Source organism: Rhododendron vialii, chromosome 6a (genome assembly GCF_030253575.1).
Source record: "Rhododendron vialii isolate Sample 1 chromosome 6a, ASM3025357v1".
In the NCBI taxonomy this organism is placed as follows: Eukaryota; Viridiplantae; Streptophyta; class Magnoliopsida; order Ericales; family Ericaceae; genus Rhododendron; species Rhododendron vialii.
Genome location: NC_080562.1, coordinates 42,608,510 through 42,631,867, shown reverse-complemented (window position 1 = coordinate 42,631,867; position 23,358 = coordinate 42,608,510). Strand labels below are relative to the sequence as shown.

General features: G+C 36.6%; 2 protein-coding genes and 1 pseudogene across 3 annotated transcripts; all 3 read right to left on the bottom strand.

Moving 5' to 3' along the window:
- Positions 1 to 4,499: 4,499 nt before the first annotated feature.
- LOC131329780 (heavy metal-associated isoprenylated plant protein 47-like) lies at positions 4,500 to 5,760 on the bottom strand. Of its 2 annotated transcripts, none has more exons than XM_058363163.1 (3): positions 5,619 to 5,760; positions 5,408 to 5,486; positions 4,500 to 4,948 (listed from the first exon to the last, which is right to left on the bottom strand). In XM_058363163.1, the coding sequence occupies exons 1-3, from the start codon at positions 5,622 to 5,624 to the stop codon at positions 4,719 to 4,721; spliced, it is 315 nt and encodes a 104-aa protein (XP_058219146.1). In that variant the 5' UTR covers positions 5,625 to 5,760; the 3' UTR covers positions 4,500 to 4,718. The 2 variants fall into 2 exon arrangements, with proteins under 2 accessions (XP_058219146.1, XP_058219147.1); XM_058363164.1 differs by having other exon boundaries at positions 5,408 to 5,483; positions 5,619 to 5,758.
- Positions 5,761 to 15,626: 9,866 nt separating this feature from the next.
- Positions 15,627 to 17,264, bottom strand: LOC131329764 (uncharacterized protein At4g26485-like). Its single transcript, XM_058363144.1, has 3 exons — positions 17,025 to 17,264; positions 16,327 to 16,525; positions 15,627 to 15,910 (listed from the first exon to the last, which is right to left on the bottom strand). The coding sequence occupies exons 1-3, from the start codon at positions 17,203 to 17,205 to the stop codon at positions 15,637 to 15,639; spliced, it is 654 nt and encodes a 217-aa protein (XP_058219127.1). The 5' UTR covers positions 17,206 to 17,264; the 3' UTR covers positions 15,627 to 15,636.
- Positions 17,265 to 18,404: 1,140 nt separating this feature from the next.
- Positions 18,405 to 22,687, bottom strand: LOC131329732 (heavy metal-associated isoprenylated plant protein 41-like; annotated as a pseudogene).
- Between the last annotated feature and the right edge of the window lie 671 nt (positions 22,688 to 23,358).

The window sequence follows — 23,358 nt, the reverse complement described above, 5'->3', positions numbered from 1 at the left end:
GAATTTTAATTCAACGGAAGAATTTCTAGAGTTGTTACAGGAACATCTCTTCACTACTTAAAGGTAGTCTGTTTTGAGGACGTATTTTCAGAAAGGAGGGGTGTTCGCCATATAAACCCTAATCAGTAGGAATAAATGTTTCTCGGATGGATCCCGATGGTTGAGCAATCTAAATGTTTATATAAATGACACTGACAAACATGTTGGGATATACAAAATCATGACCGGATTCATTTTGCATCACATAAAGAATCTAATTAGAGATCATTGCGTGAGATATGTTCATACAGTTATTTTCGTTTTACAGATGAAATTGAGAGCGGCTTTATAATTTGATCTTGTATGGTCCATAGAGTAAATTGATCCGTTAGGATGGACCATCGATCGATCTGATTGGATTATTGTCCTTTCTAAATAGCTAAAACCCCACAAGATTTATCCAAGCATATGACAGATGCGTTGGACAGCTTGAAAATCATCTATTTAATATTCAAGTTAGGTTCTCGTGTGTGTGCAGGGAGGCAAATTAAAAAGGCAAAAACGAAAGTACTCACAAAGATTGTAGATTTCTGCTTATGATCAGAAAATAATTCTGTAATTATTAAGTCTTTTTCCGTTCACATTCTTAATGAAATAAAAAAAATTTAGTTTCCTCTCTATAATTATTTGCCGACATATATTGTCAATTTAATATTTTTTTTCCTTCACAAATCCGAGATCCAATGCTCATCTCATTCTCTTCCAATGCAATCTAAAGAAGAAAAGCCAAAACGAAAATGACTTCTTAACCCTCTTGCTGTTACAAAAGAAAAAGTTGGTGCAATTATTATTCCCAATTAATTAAAAATTAAGTGGGTAAAGCTCATGTGTAAAACTCACACACATCATCAAAATCCCTATGTGTCAATGTATTTGATCATCATAAGGGGGTAAGACCATATATGCAGTGGCCATACAGTGAGCACTCTCGCTCAACAAACTTTATGGTTGCTCTTATTTGCCCACTCTCACCTAATTAAACAAGTGGAGTAAATATCTATATGCAATATTTAATCTCACCAAAAGTACTAAATGAATTAAAAATTCTGAGTTTTGTAAAATAAAAGAGGAAGGGAGAGTTGATTGATGTGGGGGCATTAGTTGATGGGTAAGGCTTGGAATCTTGGGAAGAGATAAATTAAATTTTCATGCTTTGATTGGGGAGTGAGTGTATGCAGAGGAAAATATGGGCAAGAAAGGTATCTATGTGTGTGGGACATGCACATATGACCCAAGTTGATGAATCTTAATTGTTTAGCATCCCTTCCAAGCAAATATTATGCCTTCAAAAAAATAAAAGCTCCAAGATCTGGGAAGGAATAGCACCATTCTTTTGGTGATGAAAGAGAATGATATGATCCGCATATATACAAGTCATCCAATAAATTAAACAATAATAGTACATGAAAGGGAAAAGCAATCATATACTCCTCTCTCTCTCTCTGCACGCCCGCGCACAAACACAAAAGTTATTTATTAGACATTTTATCTTAAATTCATGGAAAAAAAATAAAGAAAAGAATTATGAGGGTAATGATTTTCACACTTCCTTATTTTGTAACATCACTCTTTTGTGTGTTCACTTAGATTATTATCCTGCTGCCATGTGATGGTATTGAAAAATTTCAAATATAAGAAGAAAAGAAGCGCGATGGTAAAGTAGGGGATGGTGGAAATCAATTACCAAACGGTAAATTATTAAATCAAATCCGAACATCACGTTTTGTTAGACTTTCTTTGATCACTAGGTCAAGCCTTGATCGATCGATATCAAGTACTTAAAACCTTCATGTACATGAAATACTATTTACCGTGGAAAAATGAAATTCTAGTGACACATCTTACATGATTGGGTTCAAAATGCCTTAAAGATAGTGTACGATTTTCAGCCACAATTAACAAAAGTCGTATCCAAATCGCAGCACTCAATTAGCACAATCAAATCCAAATACAAGTTGGTCCAAATAATGATTAGTGTTGTAGTTTATCTTCGTGTTTGTTATATGGGCCGGTATTACTGTCAACGAAAGGAGTCAAGCTTTTCAAAGCACCAATAGCTATTAAAACCGATTAATCTATTTTATCATAATCCCTGGGCCTCAATTCCCTTTCTTTTTATTTTTTACTACTTCTTTTTTTATTTTTTATAACCATCCGTCCAGGACATCTTGCTCGCACTTCTAATTATTCCGGGGCCTTGCAATTAACGACTAGGTAAGCTCTCCAATGGCCCCGATGTTTGGAATGCTAATTAGTCTTCGTAAAATTTAAACATGCGCGACCTTATCGATGACAAATATTTGTTAGTTTTCTCATGTTTACTTGGCCAAATCCTTTGAGTTATGAAATGCCTTTTTTCCGTGGGTTCAAAAGAATTCTGAATGAATATTAGGGTGTGATGAATCCACGCTCCCAGTGCTTACAGACATTAATCAATTTTGCGGCTGATGATCAACTGAGCGTGCGATTTTGCATCATTTGAACTATATATTCTTGTTGATTTAATTGTTATGCGAATTTTAATTGTGAGAAAAAAGAAAACAACATGTGTAACCAAACAAGGAAAAAGATTCTTTTAGGACAAATATCTAGCTATTTCAGTTTTTAAATTTACACGAAAAAGAAATCAAGGTCGAATTTTGTCATTTCATATATAATCAGGTTTACGAAACTCCTTTCAAGATAATATTTCTGAGGAAAAAATTCTTATCGTTTTTACATCTTTTTCATTTTCGGCGGGCAGAAATATTTTTCAAATTTGCAATCATGACCTTTTTATGTTTTTCTTCCAAGAACTCTCAGTTGGAAACGTGTTTTGTGAAAAAGTGAAATCTTCTTATTGCTCGGTTGCACGATTAGACCCATTAAGTGCATTATTATTTATTTTTCCGCCATTTCTTCACATTTTTCCCTTTCGGCAATCCTCCCCATATATAAGACTCCAACACCTTACACCACCACAGCAAATTCTATGCTCATAATCTTTCCTATGCTACTGTTCTATCATGTCAAATTTTATTTATGCATGTTACAAGGAAAATGTGGACCATATCCTTTTAAATCATTTTTCTCTCAAGAAAAATGTGTTCCGCAAAAGATATTGATTGATATTTGAATGAAGTTTTTGAACGAGTTCTACAAACAAGATCATGAAAACAAACAAACAAACAGTACTGCACCGGCCCGTCTGTAGTTGCCAAGAAGCCTACTCCGAAATTTTTCTATGTACGTTACAAATGAATATAGCAAATTCTATGGGTTTAATTAGCCGCTGTTTTGCCTTGTAGATCCTCAACAAATTAATATTGCCACTGGATGTTCAACTCATAGTACTACAGTAGTAGACTAGTAGTTGTCTGGCTTTTCCCCACCCAGCTCATACAGCTGACTGTTCGTACTTTCGTATTTCCTCTTTAATGAAAGCAATAGCCATTAGTGAAAAAAAAAAAAACTCAATGCCAAAGACAATTGGGGCTCATAATAGTGACCTACCAACTGAAATTTCAAAAGTAGTAGGAAGGGTAGTTGAAGAACTCCTCGGGTCACAGGGGGCGGCTACGACTGAGAGACTAGTGGGAGATAAAATGGATCTGATTACGATATAAAATCTGGACCATTGATTATTTAAATGGGAATTGGAGAGTTCTGCAGTGCGCTATCTTGTAGTGCGCATTTGGATCGCCCGTTTCTGCAATCGGTGCTTCAGATATGTTTGTTAACTTTGACCGGAAAGAGTGCTCCTCGCAGCTTTTTTTGCCTTACTTGTCTAGGAGCAATTTGCCTGATGTGTCAAAAGTTTAGTGGTTGGCTGCAAATAGCTTCTTTATAGAAGAGCCGGAAAGAAGTTTTTCTCTAGTCATTAATAGGTGGTTCAAAAAATTAATTGGATAAAATTTCAATCAAGCACGCAACTTCTTCCTTGTCTGGTAGACCCCGGACTAATTCTAGTACTTCAAATGATTGATGAAACTCGTATGACACCATGTATGTACTGCATTTTGTTTTGTTTTTAGCTGAAACCTGTATGACACCGTGTATATACGGCATTTTGTATGTCTTTAGCTGAAACTCGTATGACACCGTGTATATACGGTATTTTGTTTTGTCTTTAGCTGGATCTTTGCTACTAAACAGTGGAATTGGTCTTTTTGAATTAATCAATCCATCGGAAGGAATATCAATTTTTTTTTTTTTTTATCTAAATTATGAACTCATGAAACCAATCACCAACTAAAAGCTCCATGGACTGAGAATAGCCCATTATTCCAAAGGCCCAAGTTCTGGGCTTATGCTTTTTCATTTTTTGTGTTTTGTTTTTATTTTTGCTGAATATTTTGTGGCTTCTTATTTTCACGTCGACTTGATCACAATATTTTCTATCTATAATCTCACCAAAAAAAATTATTTTATCAATCTTACAAAAAAAATTGATCTGATCAAACCAACAATGCTAGCTCCACTTCCAAACACAAATCCATATCGGGATGGTAACAACTTTTAATTAAGCTCCTCAAATCTTCAGTATCCAAAATTTCACTTAGCTTTATTCAACTGACACAATTTTGGCAGTTGAATCACATGAGAATCTTAAGGTATGGGGAACTTTTCGCTTAATCTAACGACAAAAAGTACACCGAAACAGAGGTGAAAAGGATGTGACAGTAACAGATTCATGATCATCAAATAGAGTAATAAGTATAAGCCAGTGGCGGATAATATTGATAAGGGTAGGGTAATGGAACTGAAGGCTCCGGATCATCTTTTTTGGGTTTCACTTCTTCCACGAGGATTAAGATGGCGTTGCGGCTGACCTTCTTCCTGATTGTGCGGGTTAGCTTAACCGGATCCACTCTCTCCCCAATCACCACCACCTGATCTTTTCCTTCTCCAACTGCAATTGATGTCACCCCTATAATTCCATGGTCATCAAAGTAACAATAAAATTAGTACATATGCTTTGTCGGGGTTTCGATATTTTGTGAACATGTAGCTTTCTCCACTAATTGTTGCATTCAAACACTAGAAATACGGTTCCACGAAATATATTCTAGGTCTTTTTCGGCCCACCAAGTATGCTCATAGTGTAACGATGTAATATTATCCTATGAGAGTGATAGTATGTACATAATTGTATTGTAGAAGGGCATAGCAATTCTATACAACGGCATGGAATTTTTTTTTTCTTCGACTCAAAAGTACTCCGATGACAGTGGCTTATGGTTTTAAAAACAGTATTGTCACATTATTCTGAATATGGCTCCCGTATGCATGAGAATTAAATTTGAGAAATTATTTTTTTTTGCAAAAATAATATTTTTACTCAAACTATTGAAACTAATTAATAAAAGTTGAAATATGAGGCGCCTACCATCTGTGACAGAAGCAATCTCCATGGCTTTTACTTTGAGTTTATGGCTACTCAATTCCACCTTAATAACAATCTTCTGCTGCAAGATTTTCAATTGACAGTCAATACATAAATATACGTCACATACGATAATTGTCAGTCATCTTAATTCTAAAAGCAACGCCTACCACACACAAATTGAAAAAAGAAAGAAAAAGAAATGCCTGCCTACCGTCATGATCGATATGCTATCTCTAGACTAGACAGGAACCTTTTTGTTCTTTATATTTGCCTTCGCAAAATTGTTTTTTGTTGTGTCTTCTCTCTCTCTCTCTCTCTCTCTCTCTCTCTTCTTTGAAGCAATGTGAGTATACGAGGAAGATGAATTCACTTGATCTATTTATATGGTAAGAGGGGCTAGCTTCCACTTTCCACTGAGATTCCTGGATAGTACTAAAGTGAGATTACTTTACCGTTTGTGCATGGCTTAATTAATAAAGTTGACGTATTAGTGAGACTCTGAGACTCTGAATGGTAAAACCGCGGTTCAAACGACTGGGTCGTGTAAACTTTGGATGTGTATTCCCACATGACTCCTTCCTCGAAAAGCACGCTAAGGGGAGGGTCCCTTCAATTGTTTTTTAATTTTATTTAGACAAAAAGGAACCATCTCATAATTGGGCCACTAACTGGATCTATCCATAGGTCCGGGCGACCAGAAGCAAACTATCGCCCCAACTCGCCAGCTAAATCATGATGCCGCCTTAGAGAGAAGACGACGAACCCTGCCCAAATCTAGGTAAAGCCCTTCCCCGGCCTCCCGCTGGGGCAACCCCAAGGGCGGTGGTCCCTTCAATTGTTGTCAATAGCATGACTGTAAATTTTATTCCCCCGGCGGTAGAAATTGTGGGATTTCTGCCACCGTTATTGTGGGTCCCATTATGCGTTTGATCGGAATGTATTTGAACTATTCATCTTGTAGGGCCAGCAGAGCGTGATCAGACATCAAAAGATATATTAAAAATTGAATTTCCCAATCCATTTTATTATAAACTAAAATTATATTGTGTTATACCTATTGATGTACGATCAAGTTGGTTTATTGATCGTGGATATTCTACGAGGCGGGCCTTACAAGTCCTCACAAGATCGGTTCAAATTGCAATAATAAATACATGATGAAACCCACAAAGGCGGTGGCGCCGGCGAACAGAATTTAAACTCGTGATTGTGTCCAATACTCAATTGGTTTAGAAAATGTAACTCAAATATTATGGAAAGTTATTGGTTTGTACTAGAGGTAGCAAATTGAACCCAGACTCATTAACAAATTCAGACCCATTAATTAAAAAATAGACCCAACCCAACCCATTTATTAGTTGGGTAAGAATGGGTTCAAACTAAGGGTGGCAAACGGACGGGTTTGGGTCAAATTAGGTGAGTTGTTAGTGGGTTGGGTCTTTAATGGGTCATTGACCCATTAAATATGAGTCTAATTACTCATACCCAACCCGACCCATTTATTTTAAAGCAAACCCGATCCACCCATTAACCCAATTACATATATACTAAAAATTATGATCGAAAAATTAGAAAAGTAAAAAAAAATTATGATCGAAACTCAAATTTTTTCAAAAAGATGAGAATAAGTAATTTTTTTTGTCTTATTGATTTATTTTTGTCTTTATTCAAAAAATTATAAGTTTCGATCAAATTTTTTTACTTTTTCGATTCTTCTCATCGAAACAAATTAATAAGTCACAAAAATTTGACACAAAACAAAAAAAATTTTAATAAGGACAAAAAAATAAGTCAATTTTTTAATCCAAACCCTTTGTAGGACTACCATGAGAGAAATTTATTCACGGCGGAGCACAATTTCACGGGTCCATTCGCGGAATTAATAGATGAGATGTGTTTTCAATTTTGACTTGTCAAAATAATTGTTACTGGTTACAATTGAATTTTAATTCGGACCGTTCAAAATATTTTTGGACGCGTGTGATTTAACACAGAACAATTGAATGAGAGAGAGAGAGAGAGAGAGAGAGAGAGAGAGAGAGAATGCCATGCTCCTGGGTGGGTATATTTTTGGACGCGTGTGATTTAGTACAGAACAATTGAATAAAAGAGAGAGAGAGAGAGAGAGAGAGAGAGAGAGAGAGAGAGAGAGAGAGAGAGAGAGAGAAGGCCATGCTTGAGTCCCGGGAGGCACATGTGTGCATGTATCCGGTGGTGACATTAATAGGCTTTGATTTGAACCCGTAGTTGGATCGAAGAGGGGGATTTTTCGCCGCTGTGCACCAAGTGGTGCCGTGGTGACGGCACGTCCTCCCGGACGGTAGCTATGGCTCCAACCGAACGTTCCACGGCAAGTCGGGAGCCCCTTATGGTCACGTCCATGGAGGAGTTGCTACGCTGGTCGCCTCCTCCCACCCTTTTGACTGTCAAAAAAAAAAAAAAAAAGACTTTGGTTATACAGTGTTGGAAGTTTGTGGATATGATCATGGACTTGATCCCCGTTTCGGAACGTGAAATAAGTACTTATTTTTTAAGAAGACAATTTCAAGTTAAAAAATAATAGGTTTATTAAAATCTAAAAATATGCAATATGGATCTAGTTTGAAAGATCTCATTAAGATCTTTAATACGGTGCAAAAAAAATCAAAAAATTATTTTTCATTTATATTATTTTTTAATTAAAAAATATGAAATAAGTGCTTATTTTTTAAAAAAGTGTTCTGAAACATACTCTTACAATGAACTCTTAACGTGCCAATGAAAAGGAAGTGGATTTTCTCGGTCAGAGTCTTGAACGGGAGCGGACAGTCAAACTTGACTGTCAAATGCTGTATTTAATGGTTCAAATACGATCAATGACTCTTTGCGAAAAAAAAAAAAAAAAACTAAAAGAAAATTTGTCACTAGGAATAAAAGAAGGAACTTGCTTGTCTCGAATCCTTATTGACATGATCACGACCTTTTTTGTTTAAGGGTTTTGGATTTTGGATTTTAATAATTATTGTATTTTTTTTAATCATTATTCTTATTTTTCTCCTTATCTCTCTTCAATCATTATTTATATTTCTAATCATTACTCTATTTCTCTTTACACTCATTACCTACAAATCCCAAATCCCAAAACGAACGGGGTCCACATGTCTAGATTATATACGTAGATAAAAATCAATAAAGCTATGGGTACATATGAATTTGTACATATCATGTACATATGAGTTTGTGGGGCCCACCTCAGATGCTACACAGATAATTCGAATAGCCTTTTATTTTTAAAATAATTTTTGTGGAGCCTTTTAAAAAATCAGCTTAATCTGATATTGCTAAAGATTTTCTATATCAGGTTGAGCTGATTTTTTTACAAAGCTCTATAAAAATTATTTTAAAAATAATGAACAATTCAAATCATCTTTGTGGGATTCGAGATAAGCCACTCCAAGTCCATATGTAAATAAAAAAATGTACATTGCATACAGACACGTAATAAAAATGGAGTAGTTAAGTTATCACTCTCATAAAAACTTGTCGTGATTGTCTGGCGTTGGATACATAGTACCAAGTCAACGTCAATATTTTTTGACTTTTGTTGGGATGTGATTTTGACACTTCACTTTTAGTCAATAACATTTCACTTTTAATTTTGTTTTATCATATGATCAACACACAAAGTGGAGTGTCGCTAAAACTGGAGCGCCAAAATCAATCTCCTTTCTCCGATTCCAAATGTTTCAAAAACCGTTTCAATTCAAGGTTTTGGTTTACTTATTGACAAATTAATGCTTGGGATGTCAGCATATCAAAGGAATTGAGAAGACTACTAGGGCCCAATTGGATGCGGAAAAGAATTGTGGGTATTAGTTAATAAGAGGGATAAGATAGTATGAAGTATTAATTAATAAGGGATGACCCACGAGATAATAGGTGGTATTAAATAGTGATTGGTTTGGATGGGGTTTTAGAAAATGAGGATTAAATAATACTTGGTTTGGATAAGGGATAAGTTGGAGGTATAAGAAAAGGTGAATGATGTAAAAAACTGTCAAATGACCCTTTTGTCCTTGTGCAATGTTAAATTAGATTATTCATTACGATAAATATAAAATTGTAAAAATTAATTAATTTTTCATAATTAAGCAATAATAATTAATTCAATAATAAATTAATTAATTTAATAAGTAAAACAATTAAAATTCATTTTTTAAAAGTTTTTCTTTAATAATTTTGTGTGTTTTTAAGTGTGGATGGATGGGGTTGTATGGAACACATGGGCACAGGATTGTAGTGACCCAAAACTGTGTCGTTTTGGGCCTGCAAGGGATTGAGTAAAAAAAAACTGCAAGGCTTGGTTGGGGGAAAGTTGAGAAAAAAAAAAAAGTGTTCCAAATTTTAATTCGTTTGAATTGGTGGGAAGATTTTATTTTTCTGATCATTTAATTCTAAAGGGTCATAATTAAATTTTGACTATAGGGCTTTCGTTGATTAGCCTTAAAAAAGTCGTAGAACCGAATATATCTTAGGGCTAACTAACAGAGCCCTGTATTCAAAAATTAATAATGACCCTTTAGGATAAAATGATCAGAGAAATATAATATTCGTACTGGTTTAAACGGATTGAAAATTAGAGCACTTAATTTTTTAACCATATTTTTTAATATATAAACTGTCGTTGAAAAATTAATATATAAACTGTCTAAAGAGGTTGAAAAATTAAGTATTCTAATTTTCAATCGGTTCAAATCAGTGCGAAGATATTATTTCTCTGATCATTTTATTCTAAAGGATTATAATTAATTTTTGACTTTAGGGCTCTCGTTGGTTAGCCCTAAGAAATATTTGGTTCTACGACTTTCTTAGAGCATCCACATTGTAATAAGCAAATTGGTATGGATAAGCAAACTTAACAACAATGCTAAAAAAATACCTCACATTGTAATAAGCAAAGTTACAAGTCTTTTAGCAAATAACCAAATTCCACCAATTTCATAACCAAACTTAACAATTTTTACAAATAACCAAAACTCAATAATCAAACCCAATAACCAAATTCAAAACTAAAAAACACCACACATTAGAATCGTCTCATCGAGAAGAATAATTTGGTGTGGTCGGGTGCGTGATTAAAACTTGTATGTAATTGGATATAGGTGCATTGCGTATTGTGGGGGGTTTTTTTATAGGGATGCAAAAATAACCAATGTGGAGGTAAAGTTTGTTAAGTTTGATTATGAACTAAATGGATAATCAAATGCTGACGTGGCACATTTTGGTTATTGATTTTGATTATCCCCATTGCAGATGCTCTTAGGGCTAATTAACGAGAGCTCTATAGTCAAAATTTAAAATTATGACCATTTATGATAAAATGATCAGAAAACTAAAATCTTTTACTAAAATCTTTTCACCGGTTCAAACGGATTGAAATTTGGAACACTTAATTTTTTTTCTTTTGCTCAGCTTTCCCTCTCATCTCTTCGAACAAAAGCAGAACTGCGACAGAAATGGCAAGCTGGGGGTGGGAGAAGGGGGATAAACAGGGGTGGAATCGTCCATTTGTTAGGGGATTATGAGGTATACATGATGGGAGGTATACATGATGGATACCTCAAACCCTAGTCATAGGTAAGACCCCCTAATTACCCTTCTCTCCGGTGTTATAGAAGAACGGAGATTAAGAATACCCAGCCTCAACGACTTCTCAAACCAGGGCTTAAGCCGTGGGCCCAAGCTTAAATCAGGGGTATTGTTATCACTCCTTCATAACACGACATCCAAACGACCCCTAGAGTTTTATTTGGTCGTTTTTAAGTCGTCGCTGGAGTGACCAATTAATGCTTAGGATGTCAACTTATCAAAGGAATTGAGAAGACTACAAAAGAGTTTTATTTGGTCGTTTTTAAGTCGTCGCTGGAGAGTTCGGTTGCTGTACTACTGGGGACGACATCTCAAGACTAAACCAAATGATTTTTCTGATTACACACTACTAGCTAGGCCAAATTTATTCTAGAAAAACTTTTAATTACGGACCGATTCTTTAATATCCCATGGGCGGAACGAGCCCGTTCGCATTTGTTTATCCTGTGATTATTAGATTGATTTTCTAGATTTTTATTATTGTATCTTGGGTGGAATCCTTTTTAAATGTCCTTAGGCCTTTACGAATGAGGATATATCATTTCCTCTGATCAACAAAAGAAAAGAAAAGAAAAGTAGACTGTTTCGATCCTCTTATACTTCGAACCCATATACAGGAATTTTGATTTCGGGACGCTCTGAAAAATTTAGAATTTTCGGGACCGACTCTGCCGATGTTAATTAACCATGACTTGAGTAGACCGAACGATACGCGTTAGGTTGGTTTGAAACTTTGACTATCTGAAATCATGGAATAGTCACACCCCCAAGATTAGCTATTCTAGCTTTTCTTGGTCCTGGACCTTTAATCTGTCTATTTCAGTGTTGTTTTCAAGCAGCCCCGGCCCCTGAGGTAATTTCCTTACATTTGCTGGGAGAAACTGATTAGCTACTACGAGTATATTTTTTCCCGTTCTGGCCAATTCCCACTAGATATTTTCTTTTTTGATAACCAGGTGTCCGAGCAAGCTTACGCGCATCTTGATTAATCTGGGAGACTAATAACCCACTGTCCGCTAGCGGGGGCCTGATCACTTGAAGCCGGAGAAAATGGTCCGTACGGATTGGCCTCAAAGGGTTGATAACACATAATAGGTTTTGAACTCGAGACTTTAGAAGGAAGCAAACCCCTAAGTCCCAGACATTGATCACCAGGCCAACCCCGTGATATATTCCTTGCGCTTCTTGTAAGACACAGAACAGTACTGGAAACACACGGCATCACTTTTGTTGTCCAATTCCTTTCATGTTTTTTAAACTTTCTCAGATGTAATGTCCCATTCCTAATTACTACTGTAATAAAGTTCTACGAATTCGTGCCAAATCTGGGTAAATCTTTGGTCGTTTTAAGGTTGACGATGATGTGGGAGACTTGGAATCTATGTGCGTCAATGGAGTGTAGAAGGCTTGGAACAAACAGTCAACAACATCGATCATCTCTAATTATCATTACTGTATGATCTTGTTATTTTCGGTTTGTGTTTATTTCACTTGTATTAATCAAAGACACCAAAAAACCTATATGTTTTTTTTTTTTTTTTAAAGAAAAATATCCCACTTATAATTTGTATGAATGGAGCTCTCCTAATTAGGAACCCCTTCAACACGTCCCGGTTTAGCCTGAAACAACTTTATGCAGATGTGTTTAAGAGGCTCGTGATATCTTACGAATGCAATCTTGGAAACGAAAAAAATTCAGGGACGATGGTAGTGGTGGTTTTGGAATTAAGATCCAAAATGAGGTGTTACGTTGAAATAAAAGGACTAAAAAGGTTACATCAGTACTACGTAAACTTATGTACACAAATCATATTTGTCCGAAAGTAAATATCGAAATTTTATACTGACCCTTCAATCGGATTGTGTGCCGGCCGGGACATTTTAATGCTTAAATCCTTTGAGTTGTCCAGTACTTAAAAAGAAAAGAAAAAAACTAATTAACTCAGCAGTCAGCACCATTGACATATGCTCCGTATGGCAATTCTTGAGTCCTCTTGCTTTTGCAGCTTCACATATGATACAGTGGTATTTTATTTAGACGAAAACTTACTGAATCTGGAGAGTTGCGTCTTCAGAGCAAAAGAATCCAGCATGAGGGAAATTAAACACGATTCTGTCGAATAGTTCGGCCAAGAGGCGAGGGTCATGGCTCGTGGTACTGGCATTCACTTCATGCAAAATAGTGCATCCAAATCCTCCTAGTTGCCTCCAATTAGTTAGCGCGAGCAGTTGGGTGCTTTCTCATCAACGACTCTGCGATATACCGTGTCCAAATCCAAAAGGGTCTTAGTTAGACAAGATTAAAAAATGTTCCATAAACAATATAAGAGCTAATTGCAATTTTCTCCTCCCATACCTTCGGAGTCGAGAGAGGTGGCAACCATGTCAACAGCAGAGCCAAATGCTCTGGCTAAGCAAGCCGCACACGAGAAATCTCCCTCCCCCACAAGCAAAAATCTTCTGATTGCTGTTATAGTGCATTATCCATTTCTCTTCTCTATCATTCACACAAATAGGAATACCCAATTCCATTTCCTTCGGTTTATCTCTCTTAATAAATAGGAACTTAACCTGGAATAGCTACTACACTGATGAATTTATGAAAGTTTAAGGTTGTTCTGAATAGGAGTATTTGGTTGAGCCTAACCTTTGGATATCGAATTTAAGAAGCTTTGGATTTGAAAACGAGTGATGCTTCATAATTCAGAATTCATGCATTCTTTTTATGGGGACTACACTAAAATCCAAAGAGTTTAGTGTACAGTCGTCCTCTGTTTATGGGTTGGAAGAGGTCTTCATGTCTTCTTTTGGGATCCTCGAGGTGATAATTCGCGACTCTTTGAATGCAAAACGTTCAAATAATGCAAAAAAAAAAAAAAAAAAAATCATAAATAGAAACTCTTTAGATATCAATATGCTATTGGTACTTGGCAAGTTGGTGGTTGAAATTCTGGCTTTCATGTATGATAACGTTGCAATTTTATTTTTTTGCCAAGGTAAAAAGTGGAAGAGGAACCTACTCACGTAACTACCTCTCGTGAAGCCTTCTAGACCAGCAACGGATCCCGAAATCACTCCAAAAAGCAAGCAAACCAAGTCCTCTCTCAAACTATTGTAAACGAGCCCGACCACTGTTAAGTTCAGCTGCTTTGCCAACTCATTTCTTAAAGTCGAGTATGGGATCGGACATGCCTCATTTCAGATTCTCAACATGTCTCTAGTTACGACAATATATGAAACATGTCTCATTTCTCTAACACAAATTAAGAAACAGTTATTCTAAAGAATCTAAACCATGTCTCATTTCGCTAACACACAAATACTCAAGTTATGAAAGCATAGGAAATCTAAACCATATGATACATGTCTCATTTATCTGACACACACATTTAGAAACAGTATTCTAAACCATATGAGACATGTCTCAATTCTTTGGGAACACAAACATGGGCAATTGAGACATGTCTCATTTTTCGAACACAAATTAATAAAAATGTCTCATTTTTCTTATACAAATTAATAAACAACTATTCTAACCAACTTTTTATATGTTTTAAAACTAAAATAAAAAATATGTCTCATTTCTCATATTATCATGTCTCAGTTCTTTGTGATTTCATCGATTTCAACAATCTTAATTTCTCATATTATCACTACTATTTCGTGAAACATTCATTTCCTTTCCCACTTCTCAAAATTTTCAATTGAAACTTACTATTGCGCACCTACTAAAGTAAACAACACGCATCTCAAATTAAGATTGTTGGAAACCAACTCCAAATGGAGTAACAAAGATGGAATTTCATATTTACAGTCTTGCTATTTTTTGTTGCTGTTCATTTTTTTTTGTTGCTGTTCATTTCACGCGTTATGTTCAAGGAGAAAATGAACCCTTAATATCTTTTGCTTTGTAAAAAAATTTCCAAAATGTTTTATTTTGGACTTCCCTCTGATTTTTTTCTACAAGACTAGGTTAATTTGTGGCAATTCACCAATCAATGTTCCAGATGTCTAAATTATACTACTTTTTCTAAAGAGAAAAAGGGTGGTCAAAGAAAACCAAAGTTTAAGTTAAGGATTAAATGCTTTTTGACTCCTTGAGAAAGAGTCAAGCTAAATAAAAGCCAAGATATTTATTTAGGCAGAAAAGATGTTTTGTTTTGTGCTAACATAGCTATGACCAAAAAGTAGGCTTTTGGTGGCCAAACACAGCCTAAAGTAATACAGCTAAATTTGCCCAATCACAACTGCCAGAAGTAACATTTGTTAAGAATATGACTAATGAATTTCATTAGTCTCATTTTTAACAACATGAACAAGATAGTCTAACTATATTGAGAACAATTATTCCACAAACATACTCATATTCAACTTGAGGCGCACACATCTCATCTCCAGTACTGTGAGGGGCCCACAAAAATATGTTAGTATAGTAGTGTGTATGTAAAGTGTTTGCGGTTCTAAAATATATAACTGGGATGGAAATTTAAGGTAGCCAACGCCTTAGCATTACTCGAACAAAACCAAAGGACGTACGAAGGTGTGTTTGGTGATGATGGATCCGATAGCTTGAACAGGGGATGATTTAATCCAAATAAAGCTCATGGTTTGGCAAATCTGAAAGTACTGCATTCACCTACTGGGAAAGTGCAATCGCTTCGATGCCCGTCTCCTCTCTTGTTTACATAACCTGGATAATGATATCGTGAGAACCCTATTTCGTCAACCAAACACAGCCCAACCTCCTCTGCTAACTTCTCTATTTCCCATTTATTGAAAGGGTATGCTGTCTTGTGAGTTATATCGATTTCTCCATCTTTTTCCAACATGTGATGTGCACTCCTTAGGAATCCCTTCACCACATTCTGGTGTAGCCTGAAAAAAATCAAGGAGCCTAGCTTGATCTATCGCATGTCATTCTACAGGAAAGTGATCTAGAAGTTTTAATCAACAGAAAAATCCACCGTCGAAAATCGCATCGTAGTTGGTAGAATTAGCAGTTAGTGATTACCACGAGGGGTGACCTCCTCTCCACAGGAGTCGAACCCACAATCTCTCACTCCCAAAGGGGAGCTACATGACCACTTGGTCAGCTAGGCATTACTGATGCAGGTCTTTAGTTTGAATGAAAGTATCGAAACCGACATTTTGCATGGCAAAATTGAACTCCTACAAAGTCTAACTAATGCTAGTAGTTTTTTTTTGGCTCTCACGTTAAGAAATTTCTCTGGCTGTTACATTGCTACGGTTGCATGTTGGCTGTTGACGGTTATGTTTGGATGAAAACTTACTCAATTTGGTATGCATCGTGCTCGCGAAGTGTGAATCCTGCATGAGGGAAATTGAACACTATTCTGTCGAACAATTTGGAGACGAGGCGAGGGTCGTGGCTCAAGGTTTTGGCATCCACTTGATGCAAAATGGTGCATCCAAGGCCCTCCAGTTTCTCCAAATTGGCGCTTGCTGTTGGGTGCTTTATCATCAGCAACTCTGCTTTTCATTTCCAAAACAATAATCAAATACATGCACAAACACAAGGGCTATCCACGATTTTCACCCTGAAGTTTTTCAAATGTTGTGATTTGGATGTGTTATACGATGAAAAGTCGCACAGTACGTTCCCGACATCAGAGAGCCTAAAGGAAGGACACTCACACACAGGTGAAGAGATTCGAACTTCTGACCTCCCAGTAAGATGCAAGAATCATAGTCAACTGAGCTAGCCCCAATTGGTTGATTTTGACTTATGTATACTACAGACAAATCAAGACAAAAACAAAAAAAATTATCAAACAAAGGAAGTTCAGATTCTAGTCCCGGTATAAATAGTCATTATCTAGTCTCTGATCGGGATTGTGTGAGCAATTCACTACATATATACTAGAACTCCTCCTAATGACCTATGCACTCTGTTATCATTTGTCAATTTGACGATCCATTAATCCAACCAAACCGGAAGCAGTTCTAGATGCTACTATAACAAAAATACCTTTGGAGTCGAGAGAGGTAGCAACCATGTTCTCAGCAGATCCAAAAGCTGTGGCTAAGCAAGCAGCAAATGAGAAATCTCCCTCCCCCACCAGCATTATCTTCTGATTGCTGCTATAGTGCTTTATACTTTTCTCTTCTTTATCATCCGCACAAGGAAAAATAGGAATACCCAATTCCATTTTTTTTCAGATTATCTTAATGAAAACTCAAACCTGTAATACCAACTACTCTGATGAACAAGAGTGAGGCCTATCAAACCAGAATTCATGATCTTTTATACACGAATCTAAAGAGTTTGAAGTGTACATTCCCCCTGTTTACTGGTTGGAAGAAGTCTCCTTGTCTTCTTCAGTGTTCCTCGAGGTGATAACCGGTGACTCTTCGAATGCAAAAGGTTCAAAATTTCGTTACTTGGTAAAATCTTTAGAAACTTCAGATATCAAGATGCTATTGGTACTTGGTATTAGAAATTCTGGTCTTTAATGCAGGTTAACATCCGCCATATCTGTATATTCGCTAAACTAAAAGACTATAGGATGGGGCGACCAACGTAGCTACCTCTCTGGATATGATCATAGAGGCTTCACCCCGCGGCGGATCCATATGTTTCTATTGTCCCACCACGGAGCAAGCTGAACTTACTGCAGGGTTTGACCACGCTTATGTCAACCTGCTTTAGCTAACTCCTCTCACGCGTAAAGAAAATGTACATCCAATCAATCGTGCTACACACATATCGTTCCCTTAAAACTCTGTTGTATGTGTATCCTTTTGGATATCCAAATAGTTGTAAGTCACGTACTCAAAAGAGATTAAAAAGAATTATTACTGATCCAGTAGCACGAGCAGTCCTTTGCTACAAAACAATCAAAAAGTTGGTTGAGATCAGTTTTTCCATCACTTCTCTTTCCGTATCGTTTTTAACCTTAGCTATGTGAACAACACGGTTTAGGTTTGGGGTATTGCAATTGGCACTGACAATAATTTGGAAAACAGAATAGAAGTACTAAAAAGAACAATAAACAATGAGTGGGTTGCGCATCCGAAGAATGATACGTGATCTCAATAAAAAATAAAATCTTGGTGGAATTAGGATTTCTTATTTAGATCTCAGACTTATTACTCTTTAGGTCAATATCGTAGGTCAAAAATGTTTTTTCTATATTTAAGAAACAGAGATAGACTCAGAGAGATCAAACAGATCATGAAAGAGTCCACACCCAATTCGTATTCTAGACGTGCAAGAAATACGATAGAAGATCGTACGGTACGGTCGAGCAAAGTTTGCAGCATACAGCAATCAGTGTGGTGTAGCAGTCGGGTTCAACAAAGAAAGTCAACAAGGATTTGAACTTGAACTAGCAGAAAGTCAACAAGGATTTTGTTTATGTATATATATAAGCCGTAATTGGATTACATCAAGGATTAAACACACCATCAAATGCTAAAATATTCTAGAAAGTCAGCAGTATTTTCATATGCAACTTTTACACACTTCACAAATTCACCCATATCCTCGTCGCCTTTAACTATACATCTGCGTAACTGAACACCAAAAAGTCGAAGACCAAAAGCATAACAATGGCTTTTACCAACAAAAGTGATGGTGTGAACGATGGTTCTAGCTTTCAAAGACAAAAAGAATCATGGTTCCAGCATCAGAAACGGAAAATCGAGAAGCTCACCATTGGTGATCAGAAACCAACATCGTTTGCAACCGTGCGAGTCTTGAAACGCTGAGATGGTGAAGCTCTTCCAAAAGTTCTATGTACCCATTCAAGTCTGTTCCTGGCACTCCAGCCATGTATGTTGCAAAACCAAGATTCAAAGCTTCATGAATAGAGTTATACACATCACAATCATGCCGTCCAAATGTTTCCCTAACATGACTAAAGTACCCTTGGAAGATCCTAGAGAACTCGTCTCTGCTAGCGATTGTTGGTGGTGACTCGACATACCCTGGAATGTTGTTCGCGTAAGCAGTGAAATTCATTTGATGCTGCTGGAACTCATAAGGAAATATTGGTTGTCGGAATTCATATGGAACAATTGGCTGTCGGAACTCATACGGAAGAATTGGCTGTCGTACGGTTTCAAACGGAATCTCCACAAAGTTTTGAAATGTGATGTGAGCTATATCCAAACTTGACAAAACTTTTGGCATTTTCTTAGTGTGAGGCGAGAATCTGAATTTATAGGTACCACAAGCTCCCAAATGGAAGGGATCATCACTTTTCAGACCATCGCCTCTCTTATTGTTGTATCCTGGGTAGTCCTCTGCCTTAAAATCCACACACTCGATAAATGCCAAAGAATTTTGCGAGGCAAGTTCCTTAATACACCAACGATTAAATGGAGTTGTGGTTTTGTGGTTAACGTGAATTTCGCCATTGGCTCGCAGCATGCCACTTGCATTCCTGAAAAATCCATGCACAACACGTCTATGCATCCTGAAAGGTCAATGCATAAAATGCATAAAAGTTATTAGCCACGAGGATACTTAAATTAACACGACAGAGAGCATCAAAGATCTCTACCACAACGTTATTCATTTGCTTTGTTATATATTGTGCTTGCTGAAAGCTTTGTATTATTGTCGGAAAGCAACACCTATTGGATCCTTGTAAATAGATGATTCACCCCTGACGGACAAAAAAGTAGATTTTTGTAAGGTTTAAAAATCCTCTCATTCCTTGTATATCATCACCTTGTATGGGCAATTGAGATTAGTCTCCCCAATCCACATTCCACAACACTACATTTTCTTACTTCGATAAGTCATGTTCACAAGAAGGCAAAAGACACAACAGCATAAACGTGAATGGATGGTAAGCATGCATTTCTCCTTTGATATGCTTCGAAGCAATGTTGAGTAGAAAAAGTTGTAATAACAAAGAGGCAATGCATCTTCATCATCTAGCAGCAGCGGAAATACAATACTTCTCCCGCATTTGTCACTTAAACATGTTGAAATGTGCACATATAAAAAGTATGCCCATTATAAAAACATCCATTTCAGCACATTGAATATAGAGGGAAAGAAAAAACATGCTGAATATGGAACAAGAAGAAGGAAGATTGCAAGCATAGCAACCTAAAATTAGGCAAATGCGTTTATATAAACTTGGTTGGACAAGACTCAGAAAATATTAGGTAATTTCACAAGAAGGCTACCACTCACTTGATGAGACGGATATTGTCTTCTTTTCCATGGAAGCCTGCGTGAGGAAAGTTAAAGATAATCCTGTCGAACTTCCGCATTTTGAGATCAGTATGAAGCTTCATAGTGGTAGCATCCACTCCGTGCAAAAGGGATGCACCCAACAAGCCCAATTTTTCTAAATTTTATTTTGCTTGCTTGTACTTCTTGATTAATACATCTAGTTAGAGATAAATAAAGTACATCAATTCGTACGTAGACAAAGAAAGTAACAAGGAGAGAAAAAAGGAGAGAAGTAAAGGATTTAAACCAATGAACTCAGTTTCAAAAATCTTAAATCACAAGCTCACACAAGTGTTCTCTATGTACTATGATATTGTGTTATTCAACAAATAATAAAACAACATCCAATTTATTTCTCCTTGTGTTTTATCCCTTCACCAAACAGAAGTAACCTGTTATACTCGAAAAGTACAGCAGATCCAACGTATAAAATTTCCAAATGGGGAGGCATGATACTAAGGCATTTCAATTGAACATACTATGAGACCGTCTTTTTCATTTTTTTTTCCCAGTATGGACTGACTAAACCGGGTGACCAATCTCCCTGTCCACTAGCAGGGCCCAATTAAAACCCGGGCGAAAATCTAGCGTGGACTAAGTAATTGATACAGCCGACTGGGAGTTTTGGGCTAATCCCCCTTTAATTTTCTGGGGATGGAGACAACACAATGTTCCAATATGGTTTGTAATGGGAAGTCAAGCCGCAAAAATATTCCTCAATCGAAGAGATTTTGCAGCTGATCTTGTATTTGTCTTTTGCTCCATTATAGCACTGGGCATCTTTCATGCCTTCGCAAGGCATTCAATGTTGGATGTTGGTTTTGCCTATGCAAGGCACAGTACTCGTAATAAATAGATATTCTCTCTCTTATCATTTCAAGATTGTATCACACCAACCACAAGAAATAAAGCCATACATTTCACCACTGGGAAAAATGATATTGGTGAAAAAAGACCCAAAAGAAGCATGTGTTGTAATATTGAATCACAGTGTTTTTTGCTCAATTGTATTGTATGGTTCAAAAAGGTACTAGAATCGACTTGTATAAATGCAACAATAGATAGGTACATTTGGTGGGTTTTTGCTTATAACTTCAAGAATTCGTGAAATTGAGAGGTAAGATAATAAAGCCTCCATTCAATTGCATATAATTAATTTCTGCCACGGATAAGTCATTTCTCAATTTTCTGAGTACTAAAACAACAAGAAGCAATCCTTTTCAGAAGGGCAAGAAAACAAATTGGTGGAAGAAAGAGCCAAAGAAATGGGGAATTAAATTACTCCCACATTCTGCACATAGTCTACAATACATATATAAAATGATGGTTGATAACGATACTATGGCATTGCAGGAGGGAAAAATATTGTAGAAATGTGTAAGTACCCACTAAACACAGGAAAAATCCATGGGTTTCGTAATACACGTAAGGAATGAGACGCCGTTTTCGCATGATTACTGAGTTTGGAACGGGCCGGAATAGAAATGAGATTCCAGATGACCCGTCTATCCAGGAATCTCTCCGGTAGTCCTATGGCAATCCAAGATTTCTAAGATTCCACGCGCACCCCATAAAAAAGAAAATGTTTACTCTACAAAATCTTCTAAATAAATGTTTTCTGAGATAAAATTACTAAACTAAGCCAAAATTTGGAATGAAATGACATTGGGTATTGAAATACAAGGAATTTGATTCCAGGTAATTAAATTCTCATTCCAATTTCAAGACTAGAGGCATCCAAACACAACCTTAAGAAAACTCCAAGTAGATTCTTTAACCTGCCACTAAGTTCCCGTTCCGCTGAGGGAAATAACTACTTATTCTTCAATGTAGTACTTAATTTTTTGGATTAAAGACGATGTATTGCGAGAGAATGACCTGTCTCATATTAGCGGAAACTTATTTATTCCTGCATTTCTTCTCAGTAACAACACACGAACAGTACGAAAAAGTAGCATAGAAATACACTCATGCAAGTATACTCAGACATATTTGATGTGTTTTTCTATTTACATTCAAATAAGGGAAAGTCCCATTGATCCGAGACGTTCAAGAAAACCCTAATAACTAGGACACTTATTTCTCAATCAAAACGAAAGGACAAAAAAACTCAAAAAAGTGAGAACTTTGATCGTCTAAAAGGAAAGGAAACTAAGTAGTAGAAAGATACCGTAGGAGTCGAGGGAAGAAGCGAGGATGTTAGAAGCAGAGCCAAAGGAGTGAGCCAAACTCAGAGAAAAAGAAAAGTCCCCTTCACCCACTAACAGTATCTGGTGAGACGAACAGTAATGCTTCGCCCATATCTCCCTTTCTTCTTCCTCTGCTATGATCACTTCATCATGTTCTATCCCTGTCGCCATTGACGTTTCTCTCTCTTCTCACTCCAGGCACTCTGCTCTGATCAAGTTTTTTGAGAGAGAAGGTAGAGGCGCGACAGATGTTATCATTGGGAAGCCGTAGAGATTCTAGAGAAACGACAAATTTTCGATTTGATTAAAAGGGTCCCTGACGTTTTCTGAGAATAACAGATGTGCCACTGAAACTTCAAGCGAGGCGTGCACAATAAGCTGCTGTATTTTTTTTCCCTACTTTTTGTACTGAATTTCTCTCCATCAGCGTTTGTACCATTTTCGATGCACAAGACATTTGGAATTGGGGTATTTTGTTTTCGTATATGGACACAATGTTAATTTCAATCCCGTCGGAGATGGAATGTGGTTTACGAAAAGTTGTGCCAGAAAAAGGTAAACATGGTGAGTGGTGTTTGTGCTGGGTAAATGATATTGGCACTCTAAAAATTAATACAGGCACTCTAAAATCAGTGTAATTTCAAAGCCACTTTCCTTTCTTTTTTAAAGTGTCACAATCAATTTTTGGAGTGCCAATATTATTTTCCTTTGTGCGGTTGTATTTTACTAGTATTTGTTAAACAAGTCATATGCGGGACAAGCATTAGTTAGATTTTTTAACACTCAGAGGAAAGAGGAGTAGGTGTTGTGCACCATTCGAGTCGTCCGTTCGACAATTCAACGATTCAGATCTCATTTCGGCACGGTGGCACCGTGTTACATTCGAGCCGTTTATTGTCGAAATGAAATCTAGACTAATG

Bases quoted from the DNA above. Each gene is read 5' to 3' on its own strand.
- LOC131329780 (XM_058363163.1), bottom strand. The intron at 4,949-5,407 runs GTAGGCGCCTCA...ATGGAATTATAG, and splicing joins GATTGCTTCTGTCACAGATG to GGGTGACATCAATTGCAGTT.
- LOC131329764 (XM_058363144.1), bottom strand. From the start codon at position 17,205: ATGGAATTGGGTATTCCTATTTTTCCTTGTGCGGATGATAAAGAAGAG. The intron at 16,526-17,024 runs GTATTTTTGTTA...AATGAAAAGCAG, and splicing joins TACCTCTCTCGACTCCAAAG to AGTTGCTGATGATAAAGCAC. The intron at 15,911-16,326 runs GTAAGTTTTCAT...GATTTTTTTCAG, and splicing joins CACGATGCATACCAAATTGA to GCTACACCAGAATGTGGTGA.